Source organism: Notothenia rossii (assembly GCF_949606895.1).
Source record: "Notothenia rossii genome assembly, chromosome: 1".
Taxonomy (NCBI): domain Eukaryota; kingdom Metazoa; phylum Chordata; class Actinopteri; order Perciformes; family Nototheniidae; genus Notothenia; species Notothenia rossii.
This window is the reverse complement of record NC_136912.1, coordinates 45178705-45204761: the sequence shown is the minus strand read 5'-3', so window position 1 is coordinate 45204761 and position 26057 is coordinate 45178705. Positions and strand designations below refer to the sequence as shown.

The 26057-nt window shown below is 40.4% G+C and overlaps 1 protein-coding gene across 1 annotated transcript; it reads left to right on the top strand.

Annotated features, from left to right (window-relative positions):
* The first annotated feature begins 3640 nt into the window (after nt 1–3640).
* On the top strand, nt 3641–25963 carry LOC307013933 (excitatory amino acid transporter 3-like). Its single transcript, XM_079641563.1, has 14 exons — nt 3641–3765; nt 4655–4805; nt 6990–7130; nt 7584–7676; nt 8392–8509; nt 8922–8964; nt 9044–9106; nt 9219–9400; nt 12769–12876; nt 13002–13124; nt 14142–14333; nt 23408–23542; nt 23646–23753; nt 24394–25963. The coding sequence occupies exons 2-14, from the start codon at nt 4724–4726 to the stop codon at nt 24404–24406; spliced, it is 1401 nt and encodes a 466-aa protein (XP_079497689.1). The 5' UTR covers nt 3641–3765; nt 4655–4723; the 3' UTR covers nt 24407–25963.
* Nucleotides 25964–26057: the final 94 nt, after the last annotated feature.

The following is a 26057-nucleotide window of genomic DNA, read 5'->3' as shown; positions in this document are numbered from 1 at the left end:
AGAGAGTTGGACTGAAATTGATTAGATTTTTTAAATCAACTGTTGGTAAATCAACAACGTCTGTTATGGCCTCTGAAGCAACAGAGAGATGTTTTCTAATAGTCAGGGTTTCCAATGTTCTGAATATACTTGAAAGTATTGTGTTTTACTTAAAAAACAAAGTGTTATAGTTTACAGAAGGTCTACCTACCTATAGGCTACCTGAATCTCTGAAATGTACTATATTCCTAAATATGCTATTGCTACACTTTATGGCAAAAATTGCACTTTTCTGTTGGTCTTGGTTAAGTACCACCTTGAAAAAAATAAACAACGTTTTGTTGCTTAAGCTTATGTATTCAGTCATTGTTCAATGGTATACTAAAATCCATGTGAAAAAAATTGCTTTTCACTGTTCTCAGGTCAAATATTTATATGTGATTAAAAATGCGATTAATTTCGATTAATTAATTACAAAGCCTCTAATTAATTAGATTCATTTTTTTAATCGAGTCCCGGCCCTAATATATATATATATATCTACTGCTGTTTGCGCACAGTTTCCCTCTCCAAAAATATATTGATTGAATACAAAATAAAAATATTAGGTCGGGAGAAGACAGTAAAGTTCCGATGCTCTCTCTCTACCCTCCCTCCATGTCTTCTGCACAGCGGGGCAGTCATCTGCAGTCACTTCAGACAGACAGTTAGCAGCACCTCCCACCTTATTGTCCCACGTTATGCCAGCTTTTCTTGGCTTGTCTGAAGGTGAGTGGTGATGAACAAATGACTAAACTGCCAGTGCCTCGAGTTTACAGCTAATTTGCCAAAAGACAAAAACAAATATAGTTAACTAGGGTACTAGCTAATGTCAGGGCATCAGGGCCATCCCTCCCTACAGGCCGATCATGCAGACTGCGTGGGGCCTCACCTTGCGGAGGGGGGCCTCATCTTGCGGAGGGTGCCTCAACTGAGCTGAAAATGCGGCGCACCTATGTGCTGCAATTAGTGTGGCGCGGCACGGTTTCGCCGCTGCGAGGCTCCACTAGCACACCACGACGCTCGCGAAACAGAGGGCATCATATAACTTTGCGTGGGGCCTCATGTTGGCCAGGAACGGCTCTGATGGGCAATGCATACAGGCTAATGTACTGAACTTAAGGGGGGACACTACAGGTGAATACAGTAAAATGTGTATCTAATAACGTCATCACAATCGCCACATTGATATGCAAATTAGGCGTTAACTATAGGCCTAATTAAAATGCGCGCATTTGCATGCAGTTACCAAGGCATTGCAGGTGAAAAGGATACAAAAAACATATCAACTCACAACTTCCCCAGATAGTTACTTACGCCAAGTCAGTATTTTCCCTGGAAATATTGTGTTTAAATGCAGATTAACTTTATATCTATAGATGAATTCAGACAGGGTAGTAAAACGAACACCATTTATGTGTTTTTTTTAAAGTTTTCTTTCCATTAGAGTGAAAGAAAACATGGAAACAAAATAGTCCAAAATAACAAAATGTACAAGTACATGAAAAAACTATATTTTTGCCTGTAAGGTCCTGCCTTAAACAGTAACTTCATAATTTAGATTGCTGGCTGCTCATTTAATACAGGGTATATGCAGGAATCCTGAAGTCAAATTAAATACCTTTTAAGACCTTTTTCAAGACCCTTTCCATACATGTTAAGACCTCATCACAACTTCGAGTTCTAACCGGTTACACTTTACCTCACATTGACTATATTGATTGTAAGATAGCACAACTAAACAGAGTGCAGACAGACGACTGAAGCCTCCTCTCCACATGAACTTCAACCTCTCTGTGAAGGTCAGGTTTAATGCAATTTGACCATTATACAAAACACTTGACAAAACTTTGAACTATGAAATATATTAAACTTTGGTGAGCTTCAGCGGGGTAATGCCATATAGGAGCTCCCTCACAAATACACAGGGGTTAGATTGGGCTGTGGCTGTCCGGGGCTAAGCCCTCACACATTTGTCATATGTTCGCAAAAAACGATGTTAAGACTTTTCTCGTTCTTAATATAGACTATATTTAGGGTCGATATGTGTTGACTTTACTTTAAAATAGCAGATCTCTGTGACCGGATATAGTTTGGCTTAGACCCCGGCCCCACGAGGACGTTCACACGCATTCGATTCATTAATGTATCCGTTCACACTAGACCGCTGGAAATGCTGGAAACGCTGAAGTACATATGCCAGGCCTGTAAGTGGCGCTGCTGCCGCCACAAAATACACCAAAAGCAGCAAAGAAGACCCCGGATCATGGTTGCCAAGGTTGCCCTTCTGTTTATTCTCCGCGGTGGACGGCGCGTGTTCTCCTGCTGTATATCTCTCAATTAGTCCACCAGCAGATGAAAAACACCCACCTCTCCCTCACTTCCAAGGAACGAGGGGACCGTGCGGCAGAGTTTCCGTTAAAAAAATGTTCCGCCGGTCAACATGTCCGTTAAAGTTTAAATCTTCTGTACAAAATTAGAAAAGTGCCGGTCAGAGGTCTTCTTTGTTATTTATTGAGCTTTAAAACAAATTGATAACGACCCTCTGTATAATAATATAATAATATTTAATAAACTGTGCCTGCCTCTCTTTTCCTCCCCCTCTTCTGACAGCCCAGCAGCAGCAGGAGACGTGGGGAGAGGGAGGCGGGGCTATTTCATCATTATCAGAAAATGATCATATAGGGCTTGCACACGGAGCCGTTGGACCCCCAGAGCGTTGCGTATGCCGGTCTACCCACCTTGAGACCAGTTATCGTTACCGTAGTCGTTTAGTGCCCCCCCCCCCCCACAGAGCGGAGCAAGGCAACGAAACTTAAAATAAGAAGCAGCATTTTACATCACGGTATGCATGGGGCCGCCTTGAGGGGGTTTCCCGACATGTCGTTTCAGTAAATTAAAGGGTGATTCATGTTGTCGAATTGATTTATCAACTTTTAATACTTTTTAAGACCCCGCGGACAGCCTGTAATAACTATTAATTGTACTAGTTTGTTGTCTGCTCTTGTGCGTAGTGAATACTAAAGAAGACCATTGTCTCTGTGTTAGCTGATTATTTGTGTAGAATTATGTTGAGTATTAAACAATTACGTGAGTGTGGGGGTATTCAAATAAATTGGTCAGAAAGTCAGAGATATGCAACTATATTTAACTTTTTGTTTGAAAACCTTTTTTTATAAATGATTATGGGAAGTGCCCTTTTTCTCACTTGAGCTCCTGCCCCCCAAAATGTATGTGCACGTCCCTGGCACAGAGACACTCGGGGCTGGTCCTCTGAGAGCGGCAGCCATCAGGCTAGCAGAGAGTCCCACTAACGCTAACAGGGCGATGAGCAAAAACCTGCACTGGATAACAACACAACTGTTAGACTTTAGAATTACATACCTGATTTAAATCTGTCTTTATCTATTTTTCTTTTCTTCACAACTGCCTAAATTCTATTTTTTACGAGGCTTAATAACCCATATTGCTCCTGCCTGGCCAATGAGGAATCCTAGCTAACCGTTACTGTTGATAACGAGAGCTGTCAATGACAGCCGTGCTGCAGAACCCGATCCACGGTTTACCTCTCTGCACACGTCACCCTGGAAGACAATGTCGATGTCGTCCGACCGTTTGTTGAAGGCGAATTAAGGGCAGAAATGCCAGTCGGCAGCTCGGCGGTGTCTGCTGCTATAATCCGGTCCGGAGTCCTGCTTCACAGCCACTTGAGGGGAACGACAACCTTCATGAAACAGCGCCGACATGGTCAAGCTAGCGAAATTATGGGGACTTCAAAATAAAAGCTTTTATGGACATCATGCAGTACAGTACACGTTATCATCTACCCATAACATCTACCAAGCACAAACTTGACTTCCGATCAAATATTAATACACATTACAAAAAACATATAGGAGCATTACATTGTGTTGTTATATAAACAACGCCTACAACATTACAACATTACTCTGTTGAGTTTGAAGAAGTTGGAGTTTTTAAATAACTGGAGCTTCTCCAGTAAATTTCAAATGATTGATCCATCTAACAGAGGGATGCTCAAATAAATACGCCAGGAATGATAAACTGTAACTCTTCCCCATCAAGATTGTTTTTGGCTAATGAGCATTTTCTTTGGCTAAAGTTCAGGAGGTCATGCATTTTCAATAACACTTAGAATGATTTGTTTTATTAATATTGAGTATCAATGTACTTTCGGTGAACCAGGAGAAACATTTTGTGTGGATTAGATGGTAAACAAATTATTTCCGTAAACAATGTTGAACATCCACTCATAATATTGTATTCTTCGACTTTAATTTCAGAATTACAAAACAATTAGGCCTATATGATTTGAAGGTAAAGACAAGGAAACATTTACAATTGTTTTGCACCAATTGTATTATTTGGATAGTTCCACATTAACAAGGAAATATGTATGTTTTACTCATTTTTTTTCTTCCAATAAGGCTCCACATTAAGAAGTCATAGCAATAAGAAGTTGTTTGGTAAAGTTCTCACGAATTATGTTGAACATGATTTAGTTTCTAGAATAGATTTTTTTTTAAATATTTTTCTTTAAAAAAATGTGTAGGCTTCTACTCTTTGAAAGCATTCATCACCATAGCAACATAACTCCGTGTGTGTTTTCCTTCAGTCGGACTGTTAGTTGTACCTCTTGAAACCAGAAGGTGTCGTCCTTTCTCATCGACTTTCTGCTTGAAAAATGGATTTCTTGAAGACGTGTTGCAGTGTTTTCACGAACAGGAACCTGTTAACAGTTTCAAGCCTTGTTGCTGTTTTCCTGGGTGAGTGGAGTAACATAACTTTCGCTCCAACTGATTCAACTGTTTAGTTAGCCTAAAGCCAGCTAACATAGCTAGCTAGCTTGCTCGTTTTATTTTGCTGGCTAAACAGCTTAACTACATTTATTTCTGTATACTAAAAGTATACAGAAATACATCTTGATATTGTTGCTGAGCAGTATATTACTTAACGCTAAATCTTGACAATATATTTGTATATCTAGTCAGAATATGGCTTTACACTTGATATAAGACATACTAACACAAGCCTCCTGTTACATTCAGGCTCAATTGACCTGTCTTATATTTGAAGTATTTTTTTGTATGAAACTTCTTTACTTGTCTTAATTAGTGCTATAAACATATACACATGACAATGGTTCATGGCATGTATGTACAGTATGTTCATATTACAGAGATTGTATTCAGGTCAATTTGACCATGCAGTGTAAGTGAAGGCGAAAAGGGGTCAGAAGTGCAAATGGGATATAGGCTACTGTATTGTATTACACACAAACACACAGACACAGAGAGAGAGACACACACACACACACACACACACACACACACACACACACACACACACACACACACACACACACAAACACACACACACACACACACACACACACACACACACAGACAGACAGACAGACAGACAGACAGACAGACAGACAGAGACACACACACACACACAGACAGAGGCACACACACACACAAAGACAGACATACACACACACACACACACAATTGCTGTTACAATAAAACACTTTCAATACAAATTATTATGACTGATTTGGCTTGATTCTAAGTGAACGGGTCAATTTGACCCTGAACAGAAGAGGTGTCTCGTCTCTATTTATCAACATCAACCGATTGGACAAATGTTATGTTATGCAAAACTAATGTATTTTATATCAAGGTTTTTCCAATGTAAAAAAAATAGAAAAATGTGTTTGAGTGTAAATGTTTTGTGAAAAACAAGTGACTTATTTTAATGGAACCATGATCTGTGAGAGGTGAATAACACAATTGCACAAAATATTGATTTCATTGATAGAAATAAAAGGTACAAAGGAATGTTATTGCTGTTACAAAACGAATATAGAATATAACAGGAGGGTTAAGAAGTAAGAATGCAGTAAGATTTAGTGTCTTGTTTTTAGACAGTGTATCTTCAGTATCTTGTTAAGTCAAAGACTCTTGAAAACATCTTATTTTCAGTTGTAGGCCCTACCTCAGATGAAAGGTTTTTTTTTTACATTTTATTGGAAATTCACCAACTGACATCAGAAAAAACAGAAACTTTGGATAATTTTTCATTCCTGATTTTGGTCAAATATAGCTCAAAATAGGTTTCCCCAGCTAATTACAAGATCTGTTTTATCTAAATATACCATTTTATTTCAATAAATCTTTGCAAGCAAATGTCCAGCTATTCTATTGGCAGATTTCTTTACACACCTTGTTTTCATAATTTTTTTACCAGTTTTTTCGCAGCATTTTTTCCAGTGACAGCATTTCATTTGACATTCTATCTTTAGCTAAACTATTAGTTACAAAAATACAACAAACAACAAAATATTCATTTTAAAGTCACTTTGCACTTCAGGAAGGTATTGTGAAGATACTTTGACGAGAACCGCCTCCATAGGACGGTCTGTTTTTCAATGTTCTTTTGGAATGAGCAGAATGATGTAATTGACCAATCGGTGCCTCTTACTCATTCTCTAATTTGAATATGCCTGCCTGTGAACACTGTACAAGTAAACATGATTAAACAGCACTATCCCTTGGAGAGTTTCCATAATTGTATTTACTAACACAATATATTTGGATTTCATTTTGAGTCAACCATTGTTATCTGATCATCGTGTTATTATGTTCATTAGCATTTTCCTTTTTTATTTTTGTGCTGCTACATTGTGACATGTTGTTCTCATTCGTATATTTTATGATCTGACAGATAATACATTTCATTAGGGTGTAAGTATACATCGTACATAACATAACATATACAGTATATGTGACCATGACAACAAAGAATGAGTTAATGACTCATTCTGAGTTGTGTTTGACAGAATGTGTGCAAATACAAGGGAATGAAACCATACGCAGGACTTTGAGAGCTCTTTAAAACCCTTTCTCTGTGTTGGAGTTCTAATATCTCAATATACTGTCTCACAGGCATCGTTTTGGGCGTGGTTCTGAAGACATTTGTCCCCATGTCAAACCTCACCATAGACTACCTCGGGTTCCCTGGAGAAGTTTTCATGCGGGTTCTTCAGATGGTCACCATTCCTCTAATGGTGACAAGTGTCATAACAGGTGGGTCATTCTGGATCTGTCATGTAATAATAACAATATACATATCCAGACTAACTATTTGACTGTTGCTCTACTTTTCATGACACTTCAGCAGTGCATACATAAACTAATAAAACAACTATTATATATTGGTATAGGTGAAGATGGTAAAATATAAAGTCATTAAAAGTAACTCTACTTTTACCACGTGATGAACACATTAATGCAGCAATAATTATATTCCACTCATTTATTATATAGGATACACATAAGTACTTTTACTTTTGGTATTTTAGTATATTTGAATGCCAATACTTTTATACTTAAGACTTTAAATGCAGGAGTTTTACTTGTAAAGCACTGCTTTAACACTGTTGTATTTCTACTTTTACTCAAGTAAAATATCTGAGGATGACGAGTGATGAGAACAGTCAGAAATAATTGTATTAATGCTGATGTTTTGATTTTTAAAAGGAGTCTGTAGTATGAGTGCTGGCTCCTCCAGAAAAATCTCTATCCGAGCAGCAGTATACTTCATCTCAACTACGCTGGTGGCCGTGACGATAGGTAAGGGAAATACAAAACTTAGAATATAAACTCATTTAGTTTCGGCACACCTAGTGAAAACTTCACTCAGAGCAGCCAACAATGAAAAAACTGAAACATTGACCTTAAAGGTCCCATGTCATGGCCATTTCTACTGATCATAATTACATTGTTGAGGTCTACTAGAATATATTTAAATTGTGCAATGTTATGATGTTCAGTTTGTGTTAAAACTAATTTATATTGAGAAATAATATTATTTTGGTTTGCTGGATGGACAAACTGAAAGAAATGAGAGATGCTATGATTGGTCGACTCATATCTTTGTGTTTGGGACTGAAAAAACAAGTCATCAAAGGCATCATGTTTGAGAATCTAGGGCCGTCATTTTACACAATTTTCTGGGTCATTTAATCAAAAGTTAAAAGCATCATTATTTGCAGGCCAAATTGCCAAATTGAAACAGCAACTGCTTTCTGAAACAGATTCAGCTGAAACGGAACTCCGAAGTTATTGAAGGTATGCAGGATTTACTGCAACACTGTGAAATTACACTGCAATGGCTTTAGCAAACACATTGTAGTAACAGTTCAAAGTGTTTATTAGCACTCTCTGTCGGGGCGACATCGCAAGTCAGTTTGGTAAACACTGTAATCTTGATATTGTATAGTGCTGTATTCAGTCTGTATGGACCGATCAAAGATAGACGTGTTCAATCCTGGATGGTGTGTTGCAGGATTAATTCTGGTGCTGTTGGTGAAGCCTGGGGTTGGTCAGAATGACCCGATGCGTGAGCTGGATGAAGATGATGATGGAGCCTTATCCACACTCGAGGCCTTGATGGATCTTTTCAGGTGCAAAGACATTTTTTTTAGATATATTTTCACATTTATAATCATTTAAAAGCAGACCATTATTTTTATTTTATTTATAACCGTCATGGCCCCTGGTAGACCACCACACATTTAACAACACATTTAACACATTTTTCAAGTAATATAAAACTAAAATGTTTCGCAAAATGACTTATGACTACAACATAGGTTTTATATTCTTTGTTGTTAAATATATATTATATATATTTACAATTACTATATATGACTATATATTTATAATATTTTATGCATGCCTCTTAATTCATATTTGCTATTTTTGGCTCTTTACTTTAGCTGTAACAATGTAAATGTTTCCCTCTGTGGGACCAAAGGTATTCTGATTACTCAGCAGTTTGCTAAGGTGCATTTGTGTGTGTTCTTTTCTTTATAGGAACATGGTGCCCATAAATCTGGTTCAGGCCACCTTTCTTCAGGTATGGCTTATAACTCAGACTTTGGATGTACGGCCCATGAAGGAGACAGAATAATATTCCAATGTGTTATTATCTTTAGTACAAGACTCGGAAGGTGAGGTTTGAAGTTGCTGAAACTGACGAAGAAACTGGCCAGGAAACGGTAAACACTTTTCACATTGTCTAATTTTATTTTTAAGTTTCCATTCACATGGATAATTGCTAACACATGAAGTTGGATGCCATTTCTTACTGAGTTTCTGGTCTTCTTTCAGATAAGGACAGAAGTGCGTCTGATTGGTGAAAATATCGAGGGACTCAATACTTTGGGCCTGATTGTCTTGTCTGGTCTTTGTGGAGTGGCCCTCCGGAGCCAGGGAGAAAGTTCCAAACTTGCTGTGGACTTGTTCATTGCCGCCAAGAAGTCCCTCAAACATCTGGTTGTATTGGCAATAAGGTACAACATATAGGAAGAAAACCTCTACATAATAGAATAGAATCGGAGGATGAAACCCTCTTTATTGGTCACACACACAAACAGCACACACAGTGCGATGTGGTTTTTTCTGCTTTTAACCCAACATGGTCCCAATCTAAATTCATATTAAACAAACTTGTTCCTTCCATTTACAATTCCCTGGAGTATTTTCTGTGCAGTGTTGGAAGAAGTACTCAGATACTTTACTTAAAATTCAGCGTGCGAAATACCCGTCAATAATCGGGGGGGTTTATTGCGCAATATACCGGTCGAAGATTTCTCAATATTACATTTCATTTAGCTGACACTTTTATCCAAAGCGACTTACAATTACCGATGAACTGGAGTAACTAAGGGCTAAGTGCCTTACTCAAGGGCACACTAGAGGTGGTGTTCCTGGCGGGATTTTGAACTCACAACCTTCCAATCTTCAGCCCACCTCACTATCCATTAGACCACCACTACCCATATATGCAGTAGGCTTATACAATATATATCAGTAGTCTATAGCAGCATTTCTCAACTGGGGCGCCGTCTGGCGTCTTCAGGGGTGCCGTCAAATTATTCTATATTCTGACGTTCATATGAATGAATGAATACGTGATCGTTAAAGAGCCGTCTGTTTTCGATTCTATGCGAGGCAAGGCTTTTGCCAGCCAAAATAGAAGATATTTGTGAATAAATGTTTTGAATGATGAATACTGGACATAGTAAGCCTAAAAACAGTTTAGTGACCATTGCAAGTGAGAAATACATATAATAATTTGAGAACCCCCTCAAATTTGGCTGTTGAGGCTTTCAGGGGGGCTCAGGTGTTAATCAGGGGGGTCGAGCTCCCCCGAAAAATACTCAGTTTTGAGTCAAAATCCTGCATTCCAAATCTTACTTAAGTAAAAGTATTATCAACAAAATGTAATTCAAGTATAAAAAGGAAAGTGCTCATGCTACATAAAAAATGCCTTTATGTATGTACAGTGGGGCAAAAAAGTATTTAGTCAGCCACCAATTGTGCAAGTTCTCCCACTTAAAAAGATGAGAGAGGCCTGTAATTTTCATCCTAGGTATACCTCAACTATGAGAGACAAAATGAAAAAAAAAAAAAAATCCAGAAAATCACATTGTCTGACTTTTAAAGACTTTATTTGCACATTATGGTGGAAAATAAGTATTTGGTCAATAACAAAAGTTCATCTCAATAATTTGTTATATACCCTTTGTTGGCAATGACAGAGGTCAAACGTTTTCTGTAAGTCTTCACAAGGTTTTCACACACTGTTGCTGGTATTTTGGCCCATTCCTCCATGCAGATCTCCTCTAGAGCAGTGATGTTTTGGGGCTGTCGCTGGGTAACACGGACTTTCAACTCCCTCCAAAGATTTTCTATGGGGTTGAGATCTGGAGACTGGCTAGGCCACTCCAGGACCTAGAAATGCTTCTTACGAAGCCACTCCTTCGTTGCCCGGGCGGTGTGTTTGGGATCATTGTCATGCTGAAAGACCCAGCCACGTTTCATCTTCAATGCCCTTGGTGATGGAAGGAGGTTGTCACTCAAAATCTCACGACACATGGCCCCATTCATTCTTTCCTTTACATGGATCAGTCGTCCTGGTCCCTTTGCAGAAAAACAGCCCCAAAGCATGATGTTTCCACGCCCATGTTTCACAGTAGGTATGGTGTTCTTTGGATGCAACTCAGCATTCTTTCTCCTCCAAACACGTCTAGTTGAGTTTTTACCAAAAAGTTATATTTTGGTTTCATCTGACCATATGACATTCTCCCAATCCTCTTCTGGATCATCTAAATGCTCTCTAGCAAACTTCAGATGGGCCTGGACATGTACTGGCTTAAGCAGGGGGACACGTCTGGCACTGCAGGATTTGAGTCCCTGGCGGCGTAGTGTGTTACTGATGGTAGCCTTTGTTACTTTGGTCCCAGCTCTCTGCAGGTCATTGACTAGGTCCCCCCGTGTGGTTGTGGGATTTTTGCTCACCGTTCTTGTGATCATTTTGACCCCACGGAGTGAGATCTTGCGTGGAGCCCCAGATCGAGGGAGATTATCAGTGGTCTTGTATGTCTTCCATTTTCTAATAATTGCTCCCACAGTCGATTTCTTCACACCAAGCTGCTTACCTATTGCAGATTCAGTCTTCCCAGCCTGGTGCAGGTATACAATTTAGTTTCTGGTGTCCTTTGACAGCTCTTTGGTCTTGGCCATAGTGGAGTTTGGAGTGTGACTGTTTGAGGTTGTGGACAGGTGTCTTTTATACTGATAACAAGTTCAAACAGGTACCATTAATACAGTTAACAAATGGAGGACAGAGGAGGCTCTTAAAGAAGAAGTTACAGGTCTGAGAGAGCCAGAAATCTTGTTTATTTGTAGGTGACCAAATATTTATTTTCCACCATAATTTGAAAATAAATTCTTTCAAAATCAGACAATGTGATTTTTTATGGATTTTTTTCTCATGTTGTCTCTCATAGTTGAGGTATACCTAGGATGCAAATACTTTTTTGCCCCACTGTATATACAGTAGTTATATTTATACATGTGATAGTATTGTTGCTTCAAGTAGCATTTTACTGTTACTTTTCATATAATATTTAAATAATGTGACTATTTTGTGACTTAAAGAGTTCGTCCACTTCCAAAAATGTTTATAGATGCATTTTGTTAAAAGTAGTTAATGCTGTTAAATAGATGTGGTGGAGTTTTAATGAATGTTCCTTTTAAATGTACTTAAGGAGAAGTACCTCAGAATTGTACTTAAGTAAGGTACTTCTGTTAGGGAATAATTTGCTTAGGTATTCAACCTTCGACCCAGTTCTTCGTTTTCTTTACTGTCTCCTTTCCCATGGCATAGGTCTACGGCCTTGGGTATTGCTGCCATCTCTCTTAAGAAGGAGCAGCTTGGGTGCATTGTTTTTGCCAGTCTATGACAGAGTACAAGCCACGATGAGGTAGTTTACTGTTCAGGGACGTAGGGTCCCTGGCACACATTATTTTCTATGGACCAAAGCTCTAGTTAGATTCAGGGTCAATAAATGTTTAGTCTCACTGATGAAGAATGTTGATTATTACACTCCGAACTAGTTAAAACCTCGAGCTGCAGAACGAGTTCTTCAGAATTGGTATGGCAACCGCTGTGTCAACTCGTGACACACCACCTGTCAATTCTCCTGCCGTAACTCCAAATAAACCGTCAGTGTTTGCCATCAAAGCACCAGCCCTCATCGTGTCTCGTGACTCTCTGAGTCCTGACTCTCCATTGCTTCAGAAGTTTCCCCCACACTTAGTTACTTCCCACCTCTGTTCCTGTGACTTTTCATTCTAATGTTTCCTTTTCCAGCTTCATGCCACTAGGAGTGCTGTCCATGACCACCAGCTATGTGGTTGAGGTTGGGGACTGGGAGACGGTCTTCAAACTCGGAAAGTTCACGGCCGTTGTCGTTTTTGGGTATGTTATCTTTTTTTTGCACTTTTAGCAGATATTGCAGTTGAGTATGCAAACCGTTCTCGCTGCTGTCAGTCATTGTTTTCGATGTGGTTGGTATTCACTGGGAACTTTCTGCGCTTTTTCAGGCTCCTCATCCACGGAGCATTGGTCCTGCCTGTCATCTATGTCCTGTGTGCCAAACAGAACCCCTTTCCTTTCATCAAGGGGGTCATGCCTGCCATAATGAGAGCCATGCTCATCTCGCGCAGGTAGGAACATTTGATTTCAATCCGGCCCGCGGGATGACTTTGCAAAGTATTAAAAAAGAAGACATTGACTGCTGATATTGATATTGGTGATATTAGTGAAGGCTAAAAGAAGCCACGTTTCAGGAGCAAATTAAACAGTGAGTAAATATAAAATGATGCTTCAGACACTCCTTGAAAAATATACATCTGTGAAAATGACAGTGCTGTAAAGTAGCTAATAACATTTACTGTAGTTCTGGACTTTAGTACAATTTTGAGATACTTGAATTGTACTTGATTTATTTATTTTTTTGCTGCTTTTTGCTTCTACTCCACTACATTTCAGAGTTAAATAGTTTACTTGTACTCCACTACATTTATTAAAATGATCTGGATGAATGATGTGAAATATAATCAAGTGTTAAATCAGACTTTAGTTCCACCGGGAGTAAACTCACAAGCTACCCTGCAGTATACAAAGTCATTCAAACTAGCTGCACCTTTACCAGCTTTGAGAACACTTTAATGATCAATCATTATAAAACATATCATATATATTATTCTAAAATGACTACTTTTACTGTCGCTACTTTCACTATATTTTGAAGAGAATACTTTTCTACTTTTACTTGAGGAACATTTTGAATCCAGGACTTTGAGTATTCCTACAATCTGGTACTTCTACTTTCGTATACACACTGAAGCATAACAATTGTTGATATTGCACTTATTTTTCTGAGGTAATGTTAGGTTATTCATAATGTTTTGAGAAAAAGATAGTTCATTAAATGTGAACATTTTCAGAATGTACCCATTTGCACTAAAACAATCTGGAGTTGTCGTTATTTATAGGTTATTAAGCTATGACTGTACTCTTCCGGACCCCTTGAGATCAAATTGGGCTGTATGTGGCCCCTGACCTGAAATGAGTCTGACACTCCTGATTTAAAGCCTTCAACACGATAGTATCACATAGAGTTTTAAGATTGAAAGGGAATCTATGGATATTGAAGAACTAACAAGGTGTTCTGTCCTCAGCTCTGCGTTCAGGCTGACCTTTCACTGCTGTGAAGAAGTCAACAAAGTGGACAAGAGGATCACGCGCTTCATGCTACCCATCGGGATCAATGCTAACATGGACGGGACAGCCCTTTACGAAATATCAGCGGCAGTGTTCATCGCCCAACTCAACTTCATCAATCTGAACTGGAGCCAGTTAATAACCCTCTGGTAAGTCTCAATTCATTCTTATCTTCTCCCCCACCACACAGACTGAAATTAAAGCAGTGATGTGTCACACTCCTAGGTTTATGTCACAGTTTTAGTGTTGTCTCTTTGGTTATGGGTTTTGTAAGTCTGTTCATTCGGTGTTTTCTTCTTCTTCTTCTTCTCTTTTTTAATGGCGGGTCGCAAAAAGCTTTTGGTTGCATACCGCCACCTACTGTACACGAGTGTGTATCATCATGTCAGTCCTCTACTAAACCAGCATATCAAAAAGAAAACCATAAAATAAAATAAAATAAAATAAAATAAAATAAATAAAACAAAACAAAAAACAAATCATCCATGGTCTACTGTTAAATTCTTTTCTCTATCCCAGTTTCCCTCAAAAAGGTGAACAGTGCTTTTCTGATAGCTCTTACTCCTTCTCCTTCTGTTCCCAGAATACCCGCTACATTCCACTCCCTCTTTGCCTCTAAAACTGTATCCCTTAATTTCCCTCTTTCAACTCTATAGGTGACACAATGTAATAAAATATGTTCCACATTTTCCCTAACTCCACAGTTCCCACACTTGTCACTGTCACTTTTCCCCATGACATACAGCGTACCATTTAATGCAGTGTGATTTAGTCTGAGCCTAGCTATCATTACTTCCTCCCTTCTGTTTCTTTCTTTATAAATATTAATTGTAATTGTCTTTTGCACTTGATGGTATTCTTTGCCTTTCTGGTCTTTCTCCCACCTTTTCTGCCAGATCTCCATCCCTTTCTTCTTAATAACTGCTTTTCCTTCTCCTTTTCCAAGTTGAACTGGTAATGTGATTTCCTTTTGTAGTGCACTTTTTGCTAATCTATCAGCACACTCGTTCCCTTTCACCCCCTCATGCGCAGGCACCCAGCAGAACTGCAGATCTATGCCGCTTCTGTGAAGTCTTAACAGGCTGTGATTGATTTCTATGAGTATGTCTTCTCTGGCAGTTGTTGTTGACTGTATGCTTTGTAAACTGGATAATGAATCTGTGCATATCACCACCCTGTCTGGTCTGACCTCTTCCACCCACTGTAATCCTATTACTACTGCCAGCATTTCTGCTGTATACACTGAAAGTTGGTCTGATGCTCTTTTTGATATTGACACTTTAAATTCTGGGATATATATACCAATTCCGACACACTCTTCTTTGTTTTTAGAACCATCTGTATATATTTTGAGGTAATTGTGATAATTATTCCTGAGGTACAAACTTGTTTTGAGTCCTACTTCATTTATTTGCCACTCTCTTTTCTTTTCTACAATACTCACATCTATATTTACTATTGGAAAGAGCCATGGGGGTACACTACTGAATGGATTTGATGGTGAAAACTCTAACTCATGCATGCCGTATGTCCTTATTTTTTCTTTATTTGTCCATCCAAACCCACGCCCCTGAAACTTAGAATATTCCCAGCACTCCTGTAGTATTTTGTTTGTGATATTTCCTTCCCCACTTCCTTTTAACCTGACCCAATAAGCAAGAGCAATTTTCTCTCTTCTTAGCTCCAATGGAGTCTCTCCTGCTTCAACTAATATTGCATTAGTAGGGGTTGACTTAATTGCACCTATACACAACCGTAACGCTTTATATTGTAACCTATCAATTTTTAGTAATGACGTTTGTGCTGCTGCTGCATATATTAAACACCCATAATCCAGTGTTGTCCTCATAATTGCCCGATAGATGTCGATTAATGCCTGTTTGTCTGCCCCCCAGTCACATCCAGCCACTGCTCTTAATAGGTTCAACACTTTTTTGGATTTTGTTTCCAAATGTTTAATATGAGTTTTCCATGTACATTTACTATCTAACCATAGCCCCAGATATTTAAATTCATTGACCTCACTCATCGGCTTTCCATATAATGTAAGCTTCTCAGTCTCCATCTTGCGTTTATTCGTAAATTTCATAAAGCAAGATTTGCTTGCTGACAGCTTGAAACCCCAGTTGTATGACCACTTCTCCACTTTCTTTATAGCTTTCCCTATTTTTTCAAACACATATGGAACATTTCTTCCCCGTATCCATATGGCCCCGTCATCTGCATATAGTGCAGATTTTATGCATCCATCCAAATTACTAAAAATGTCATTTATCATAACATTAAATAATATCGGGCTGATTGAACTCCCTTGAGGAATACCATTTTCTATACTGCACTCTTTTGAAACCTCTGCCCCTACTTTAACTCTGAATGTTCTGTCTGATAAAAAAAGCCATGATCCAGTTATACATTCTCCCTCCAACACCCATTCTACTCAATTTGATGAGCAACCCATCCCTCCACATAGAATCATAAGCCTTTTCAATATCAAAAAATACTATTGCCATAACCTCTTTCATTTTCACTGTCTTTTCCACCTCATTGCTTACTCTAATCAAAGCATCTATTGTGGATCTTCCTTTACGAAAACCACTCTGAAAATGACTTATTAAGCCTCTCTGTTCTAAGACGTGTGATAGTCTATGCACTATCATCTTCTCCATCCATTTACATAAGTGTGATGTTAATGCTATGGGTCTGTAATTATTGGGATTAGCAGGATCCTTCCCTGGCTTATTAAATGGCAATATAACTGCCGTTTTCCAACTCATTGGTAAGACTCCGTTTCTCCAGATTTGATTAAATAGTCTCAGGACTAATTTGAATGTTTCCTCTGGTAGCTGCCGGAACATGGCATAGCATAGCTGGTCTTGTCCTGGTGCTGAGTATCCTGTACCTTGCAAAGCTATTTTAAGTTCTGCTATTGAGAAGTCTACATCAAGAGCTGAATTATCATCCTGTCTCTTTTCCCTCACATTTTCATTTTCTCTTAATACACACTCTTTTTGCTGTCTATGTTTGTCATCAAGGTGTTCCCCACTATGCACCGCAGCAAATGCCCAAACTAAACATTCTGCCTTCTCTTCATTTGACACTGCCACTTTCTCCCCATCAATCAAAGCGGGAATTTTAACCGACTTCCTTTTCCCATTCATCCGTTTAAACATCGACCATACATCCCCTAACTTTACTCCTCTTCCAATGGTGGAACAATACTCTCTCCATGACGTCTTTTTTGTGTATTTTACTGTTTTACGGGCTACTGCCCTTTTCCTTTGATAATCTGAAATATTGTCTTGTGACAAGTTTTCCTTTAAAGACCTAAATGCCTTGTTTCGTTCTTTAATAGCTCTGCTACATTCCTCATTCCACCACGGAACCACTTTCTTCCTACCCTCTGTTGTTCTTTTAGGTATAGTTTTATTTGCTGCTTCTTTAATGTGCATTGTGACTTGATTTGAGCACTCCTCTATACTTCCTTCTAATGTTAACAATTGCGCTGACTCCTTACAGTAAAGCCTAAATGTTTCCCAGTCAGCTTTACCAAAGCACCACCTGGTAAATACACTCCCTTCCTGTCTACATACCTTTGTATTGATGATTGTGAAAACTGGGTAATGATCACTTCCTATGGTAGAATCACTTTTAACATACCATTCACATGATTTAACTAACCTATCCGTCACCAGTGTGAGGTCCAAACATGATTGTGTCCCCCTATTCACGTCTATTCTTGTTTTTTGTCCATCATTAAGGCAAAACAGTGATCTTTCCTCTAGCATTTCTTCTACGACATCCCCATTACTGTCTGTTTGACTGCTTCCCCAAAGGCTGTTGTGAGCATTAAAGTCACCACACCATACTTCCCTTCTATGAGCCGTCCCTGCTATTGTCTGTAAGGTTTCAATGTCCAGATTTTTACACGGGTTATAGAAATTGATAAGCTTTATGTTCCCTTCTTTCCTTGGGCTGCATATTTCTATTATGACACATTCCTTGTCGTCAGGGGATGGGACTACCCTATAGGCCAGCCCATCCTTTATGAAAGTAACACACCCTCCACCATTTTGATTGCTAACTCTATCATATCTGATAGAGCTGAACCCTGGAATCATAAAGTCTAGATGAGGTTTTAACCAAGACTCTTGCACACAAATTACATCTGGCAATGTTTGTAACTCATAGACATATTTTTTAAACTCCTGTCCATTAGCTATGAGGCTTCTAGCATTCCACTGGAGTATGTGAATTACCATTAACAACGTGCTAACCCTCATCCTGGTTGTCCGTTTCTCCCACATCTTTTGTTGCTAGTAATTCATGTATCTGGTCTGCTTTTATATCTCTAATGTTAAGGAATTTCTCCGCTGCCTGCACAATGGTTTTGATTCTGTCACTTTTCTTCTTCATCTGTGCTGCAACATTAATGGTATGGCAGATGAATGTCATAAAGTTGACTTTCTTTACCACGAGAATGCTATCATCTTCTTTAATTTCCACAGGTACTTGGCTTTGATTTGTAACCTGCCTTTCTGAAATGTTGCTACCACTCTGTACTAAGTTTCTTTGAACCCTTCCACTAGAAGCCTGATTGTTTGCTTCCGTTTCCCTAACCTTCTTTAGAGCTTCTGCATATGAGACTTTACTGAGTACTTTGACCCTCTGAGCTTCTCTGGCTTCTCTCTGCACTACACATCCACCAAACGCCGCACTGTGCTCTCCTCCACAATTACAGCATTTCATCTTTGCCTCTTTTTCACATTTCCCATACTCATGTTGGCCTCCACATCTCGCACACCTTAGTTTTCCTTTACACTGCATTGCTGTGTGTCCCATTCTTTGGCATGCATAGCATCTAAGTGGTTTTGGGATGAATTCCCTCACACTGTAGTTCATGTATCCTATTTGCACAGATTTCGGTATATTTTTCTCAAACTGAATAACTACTGAAAGTGTTTCCTTCAATGTGCCATCTCTTTTGCTCATAAGTCTGTTTGTCTCAATAACTTTTCCTCCTTTAATCTCCTTTTTAACATCATCCATAGACATATTAAGTGGAACTCCAGATATGACTCCTCTCAACATTGCCATTGCTCCTGGGATATGAGCCTTTATTTTTTCCCCACTGAGTGTCGTCATTTTAAGTATTTTTCCCTGCTGTTGCTTGCTGGTTGCTTGTATCAAAACTCGTTTGTTGTTCATAAACTTGGCAAATTTGATTTTACCCATTTCTTTCTCAATTGATTTTGTCAGTTGAATCGGGTGGTAATGCCCACCATCCCGGTTGAATTCTATTATAACTTTCCACTCCTGCTCTAGTTCTGTATTCGAAATTGCTTGTTTTTCATTTTGACTGCCTTTTGGTTTTTTGTTTAAGCCTGCTCCACTCGACCAATCCGACCAACTTTGTGTTCTTGGTCTGCTAACTTTTTCCCTCAAAGCCCTTTTCTTCCTCACAGCTTTGGTTTCCTCCCATTCCATATCAGCTCTTTGGGTCCCATCTGAGCTGGTTGACATGATGATACAGTCAATGTACAGTTTATGCTAACCAGTCCAATGCTACCGTTTCTGTATGTTTCGATGATTTCCGACTCTCTCTGAACTTTCTGCAGCGTGTCTCCAACTTCACTTTCTTCTTCCGGCTTCCTCCGTCCGTTTCTCCCTCCCTCCGTCAACAGCTCCTCGACCAGTTATTTACTCGCGCCAACAATCCGAACTCCTTCTTCTTCTTCTCTTGCTTTTGGCGGATTGCAAACAACTTCACACACCGAACTAGTCCCATTCGGTGTTTTGTCTTCCTCCTTGTGTTTTGTCTGGTCCTCCTCCTTGTCGTTAGTTTCCCTGGTGTGTCTGATTGTCTCATTGTGTTCACCTGTTGGCCTTGTGTTTCTCCCTCCCATGCCCAGCTGTGTCTTGTCCTGTGATTACCCTTCTGTGTATTTAGTCTAGTCTTCCCCTGTGTTCCATGTCGGTTCATTGTTTCCCCTCCATGTTATTCCACGGTCTGTGTTCCTTGTGCTGCTCGTTTGTTTTCGGATATTTTGGATACTGCCTTTTTTGTCAAAGCTTTTGTTATTTAAAAAAGCTCATTTTTCGTTAATACTGCTTTTGGGTCCTACCTTTTCCACGCACCCTAACAGAATGAACCAACCAATGAACCATGGAGCCAATGGACCCAGCGGATTTTTATGATTTTGAGTTGGATCTGTTCGATCTGGATTTCTCCCTACAGTGTTATCATGCCGAGTGGAGTGGAACCTCTTCTAGAAGGGACAAAGAGGCTATCCTCAAAAAGGCACAAATGGCGGTGGCCGAAATGCCTTGGTTGAGGAGTTTGTTGCCTGAGTGGCTACAACTTTTCACAAGTTGTCCTGAGGACTTGTCCGAAGCTTCTAACCCTTTGCTGGAATCCGACTACTGTCCTGTTTGAGGTCCACGGAGTCTCCAAAAAGCCTCTAGGAGACGCAGGGTCAGGATTGCAGCCAGTGCTCCAACAGCCATGATCCCGGCTTCAGTTCCGGTTTCCACAGCCATGGATCCATGCACCAGTACAAGCCCGCAGAGCTATGTTTCCTTGCTCGATTACCTGGCCCACACAGCCATGGTCCAGGCCTCTGTTCCGGTTCCAGCGGCTCCAGTTCCAGCCTCAGACCTTTTCTCAGGAACCCGTCTGGCGTTTGGAGGTCCACGGAGCCTCCAAAAGGTCTCTGGAAGATGCAATGCCAGGATTCCAGCCCGTACTCCAGAGGTTCCGGCTCCAATGCCGGTCCCAGCAGCCATGGTTCCGGCCCCAGTTCTGGCCCCAGCAGCCATGGTTCCAGCCTCAGTCCTGGCCCCAGCAGCCATGGTTCCGGCCCCAGCAGCCATGGTCCCGACTTCAGCTTCGGCTCAAGTGCTGGCTCTCCGGCCGACGCCAGCTCCCCGTGTCCTATCGGCATACCGGCCGACTCCAGCACCTCGTCTCCTGCTGGCTCTCCAGCCGACGCCAGTTCACCGTGTCCTGTCGGCGTACTGGCCGAATCCAGCACCTCGTCTCCTGTTGGCTCTCCAGCCGACACCAGCTCCCCGAGTCCTGTCGGCGTACCAACGGTCTCAAGTCACCTTTCCAGTCCCCTCTCAAGTCCCCTCTCAAGTCCCCTCTCAAGTCTCCTCTCAAGTCCCTGCTCGGGTCCCCTCTCAAGTCCCCTCTCAAGTCCCCTCTGAAGTCCCCTCTCAAGTCTCCTCTCGAGTTCCCTCTCAAGTATCCTCTCGAGTTCCCTCTCAAGTCTACTTACAAGTCAACTCTCAAGTTCTTTCTCGAGTCCCCTCTCAAGTCTCCTCTCAAGTCCCTGCTCGAGTTCCCTCTCAAGTCCCTGCTCGAGTTCCCTCTCAAGTCCCTGCTCGAGTTCCCTCTCAAGTCCCCTCTCCAGTCCCCTCTCAAGTCTCCTCTCGAGTTCCCTCTCAAGTATCCTCTCGAGTTCCCTCTCAAGTCTCCTTACAAGTCAACTCTTAAGTTCTTTCTCGAGTCCCCTCTCAAGTCTCCTTTCGAGTTACCTCTCGAGTCCCCTCTCAAGTCTCTTCTCCAGTCATCTCTCAAGTCTCCTCTCGAGTTCTCTCTCGAGTCACCTCTCGAGTCACCTCTCGAGTCACCTCTCGGGTCCCCTCTCGAGTCTACTCTCGAGTTCCCTCTCAAGCCCCCCTCTCGAGTCTCCTCTCGAGTTCCCTCTCGAGTCACCTCTCGAGTTCCCTCTCAAGCCCTCTCTCGAGTCCCCACTCAAGTCCGTACTCAAGTGCCGTTGGAAGTTCCGCTGGGGGTCCTGCCAGCTCCATGTCCTGTCCCGTTGGGGGTCCCGCCGATTACTCTTCTGCAGGGGGTCCTGCCAACCCTATGTCCTGTCCCGTTGGGGGTCCCGCCGACTACTCTTCTGCCGGGGGTCCTGCCAACCCTGTGTCCTGTGCCGTTGGAAGTTCCACTGGGGGTCCTGCCAACTCCTGGTCCTCTTCCGTGGGGGATCCTGCCGAAGCCTGTCCCACTGGCTCCGGTTCCTGTTCGGCCGACACCGGGTCCTGCCCGGCCTCCGGAGCTGTCTGGTCTTCGCCCTCGAGCCCGGCCCCTTGAGAGCCGCGGCCTTCGCCCTCATGCTCGGTCCCCTGAGTTCGCCCGTTGTTGTCTTCGCCCCTCCATGGACTCTGCCTTGCCCCCGGGCCGTCCGCCCGAGACCCCCACCATGGACTCTGCCTTGCCCCTGGGCCGTCCGCCCGAGACCCCCTCCTTGGTCTCTGCCTTGCCCCCAGTTCTTCCGCCCGAGACCCCCTCCTTGGTCTCTGCCTTGCCCCCGGGCCGTCCGCCCGAGACCTGTCCTCCAGACCCCCTCCACCCACCCTTTCCTGGCCCTAGTTATGTGTCCCTCCTCCGGTCCCCCTCCACCCACCCTGCTGGACTGTTTTTTTTTGGGACGTCTGGGATCCGTCCCTTGAGAGGGGGGTTCTGTCACACTCCTAGGTTTATGTCACGGTCTGTTCATTCAGTGTTTTGTCTTCCTCCTTGTGCTTTTTCTGGTCGTCCTCCCTGTCATTAGTTTCCCTGGTGTGTATGTCTCCTTGTGTTCACCTGTTGGCCTTGTGTTTCTCCCTCCCATGCCCAGCTGTGTCTTGTCCTGTGATTACCCTTCTGTGTATTTAGTCTAGTCTTCCCCTGTGTTCCATGTCGGTTCATTGTTTCCCCTCCATGTTATTCCACGGTCTGTGTTCCTTGTGCTGCTCGTTTGTTTTTGGATATTTTGGATACTGTCTTTTTTGCCACAGCTTTTGTTATTTAATAAAGCTCATTTTTCGTTAATACTGCTTTTGGGTCCTACCTTTTCCACGCACCCTAACATGATGTTTAAAGGGTGCATAATGCATACTATCTTTACAGATTTAAGATTGTAACATATTTAATCAAAATGTTCATTTTGGGACCAAGAAACATTTTTTAAATAATTAATTCACAATCGTTAAATGTATTTTTTTTTTATAAAGCTGAACTTCAGCACCTTTTTTTAAAAAAGGTTTATCTGTGAATATCTTTCTTTAATTATACACCTACATAGAAATCCACATTTTTCCATAAGGATTGCTCGTTATTCTAAATGTTTCCATAAAGACTCGTAGTTTTTTTCCCCTTTTCCATAAGGACTCGTAGACGTCAATCTTTTCCACTTGTTCCACTCCTCTTACTCATGTTGTGTTCCCTCTGCAGTCTGATCGTATCAGTGTCCAGCGTGGGAGAAGCAGGCATCCCAGCTACAGGAATGGTCACCACTCTCTTTATTCTGACCGTCATTGGGATCCCTGCGAGGGATGCTTCCCTTCTGCTGGTGTTAGAATGGCTGCTGTAAGTTAACCCATAGCGTGTTTTGGAAAGGATGCTTCCCCTGACCTCAAACAGCAATGTGTGAAGAGGCTCATACCCCCACCCCCTGATGTTTGTCTTTCAGAGATCGTCTCAACACTGCTGTTAACGTTCTGGGAGACTGCATCGGCGTGGCCATTGTCGACCATTTGTCAAGAGCTGAACTGGAAATAATGGACAGACAGGAGCAGAGGTAGGAGGAGTACTCCGATCTTGTACTTGAATAGAAGTACCAGAGTGTGGGAATACTCTGTTACAGTAAAAGTAGAAAAGTATTCTCATCAACATATAGTGAAAGTAGCGACAGTAAAAGTAGTCATTGTGCAGATTGGTCCATTTCAGAATAATATATATGATATGTTTTATAATGATTGATCATGAAAGTGTTCTCAAAGCTAGTAAAGGTGCAGCTAGTTTGAATGACTTTGTATACTGCAGGGTAGCTTGTGTGTTTACTCCAGGTGGAGCGAAAGTCTGTTTTAACACTTGATTAGATTTCACATCATTAATCCACATCTGTAAAGTAACTAAAGGGATTAAATACATGTAAACGTACAGCATTTACCTCTGAACTGTAGTGGAGCAGAAGTACAAAGTAGCAAAAGATGGGAACACTCAAGTAAAGTACAAGAACCCTCAAAATTGTAATCAAGTACAGTAGATGCACTTAATTACTTCCCACCTCTGGACAGGACAAGGTGAATTTGAATTGGGTATTATGGCTTTAAAAGCAACATCCACAAAACACATAGTACTCTGATGTACCCCTTTTAATCAGATATTTGATATGTATTTAAAACATGTGACAAATACTCTCTTTTAATGTTGGACAGGAGGAGAGCTTGAGGTCCAGGTTCATACAATAAAGAGGAGGACCCCGGACACCATGAGGAGTTATTAAGTGCCAAGAATGAGTTTTTCTTAAATGTGTTTCTTAAAATGTCATATATTTGTTGTTACATGTTTTGCATTTTGATTTAAGAAACATGTCATTTGATAAAAGATTGATGCAAAGAATGTAAGTATTGTATTAAGTGAATTTGCAGCAGGCAAGGTTGATTTTAAAATAATTCTTTGAGTGCAATGCAGTGTTTCTCTTTGAACTATTTATTTATTTCTGTCACCTTTATTGCAGATTTTTTTTTTTTGGTCAGTGTTTTTTAAATGAACTGTTTTAGTTGGATTCATTGATTTTTTTCTGAGCATTACATTTTTGTTAATTTGATTTATTTGTATAAAATGTTGTCTTTTTTTGAATATTGTATTTAGTTTATTCACAGTACCAATGGGTTGATGCAGAGTTGCAATGCAGAGTATCTCTTAGATTCCTTACTAGTTATTTGCTGTCACCTCTATGTACATTTATATATATTTATATATAAATGTTTTGTATATCATTGTCACAGGTGGATTTTATTCAGTGCATTCACAATATGAATACAACAAACATGTGGAGTGATGTTTTTTATTGTATTATCATATGTTCTTCTTATATATACAGTATATTTGGTTCCACATTCACAAGAAAAGATGTGCTAACTCCAAACCACATTTTATTGATTTTTTCCTAGATCTTTTTTTTTTTATAATCCAAGAACTGCATCAATATGACTCCCCATAAGCAGCCACACAGTATGAATAAGAACACAATTAATACTAAGTAGCTGATTTTCTAAAGCTCTTATTTGAGCAACGCATAAGTCCAATTCATTAAACCGATTTTTCAGAATGATAATTATTCTGTTATAAAATGTGTATGTAGGCTACCCATGGTATGGTTTTGTGTGCACTTCTATACTTATGTAATTCATGTATTGCCAGGTACATTTACACACACAAGGAATATGCTTTGGTGTATGTTGGTGCAAACATAAACAAAATAATATAATAAGAATATATGACAATATATGAAGAACTGCAGTATATTATATTTTAAAGTTGAGGGCTGTGCAGATATGTGCAAAATATATCCAGTGAGATGATCATGACTCTCAGTATTACAAAATAACATTGTGTTCACATGATGTTCATTAATGTAATGCAACTTTAGGTGAAATAACACCCACAATTAGAAAATCAAAGCTTGAAATCCTGCAGTAAACTAAATGTAATATTGCATTGTATCATTTTGAACCAATCAGCTGTGACCTTTACTTTTTCCTGACCAATCAGCGTCTGGTAACACATTCGTCCTGATTGACCTCCGTAGTCCGCACACTGCAAACTGAATAGGCAAAAGAAGCTACCAAGAAGTAACAACAGTTACACAGGAAGAGAGATTTCCCACCTTCACATTAAAAGCGATTCTATTTTCAGATGGGGTGCAAAGTTGGAGTACATTAAATAAAAACATACATAAAATGTGTAAAATAAAAATATTTAACTTATTTATTCTTTGATTGTATTACAATTAGATTAAATTGTATTTAAATATCACACAGGGCATGCTTTTTTTTATTTTGAACATCGTAAACAGGAAGTTGGATTTCCGGCCACT

Coding starts and splice junctions, on each gene's coding strand:
- LOC307013933 (XM_079641563.1), top strand. CDS start 4,724: ATGGATTTCTTGAAGACGTGTTGCAGTGTTTTCACGAACAGGAACCTG. Junction 7,131..7,583: donor GGTGACAAGTGTCATAACAG/GTGGGTCATTCT, acceptor GATTTTTAAAAG/GAGTCTGTAGTATGAGTGCT. Junction 8,510..8,921: donor GCCTTGATGGATCTTTTCAG/GTGCAAAGACAT, acceptor TTTTCTTTATAG/GAACATGGTGCCCATAAATC.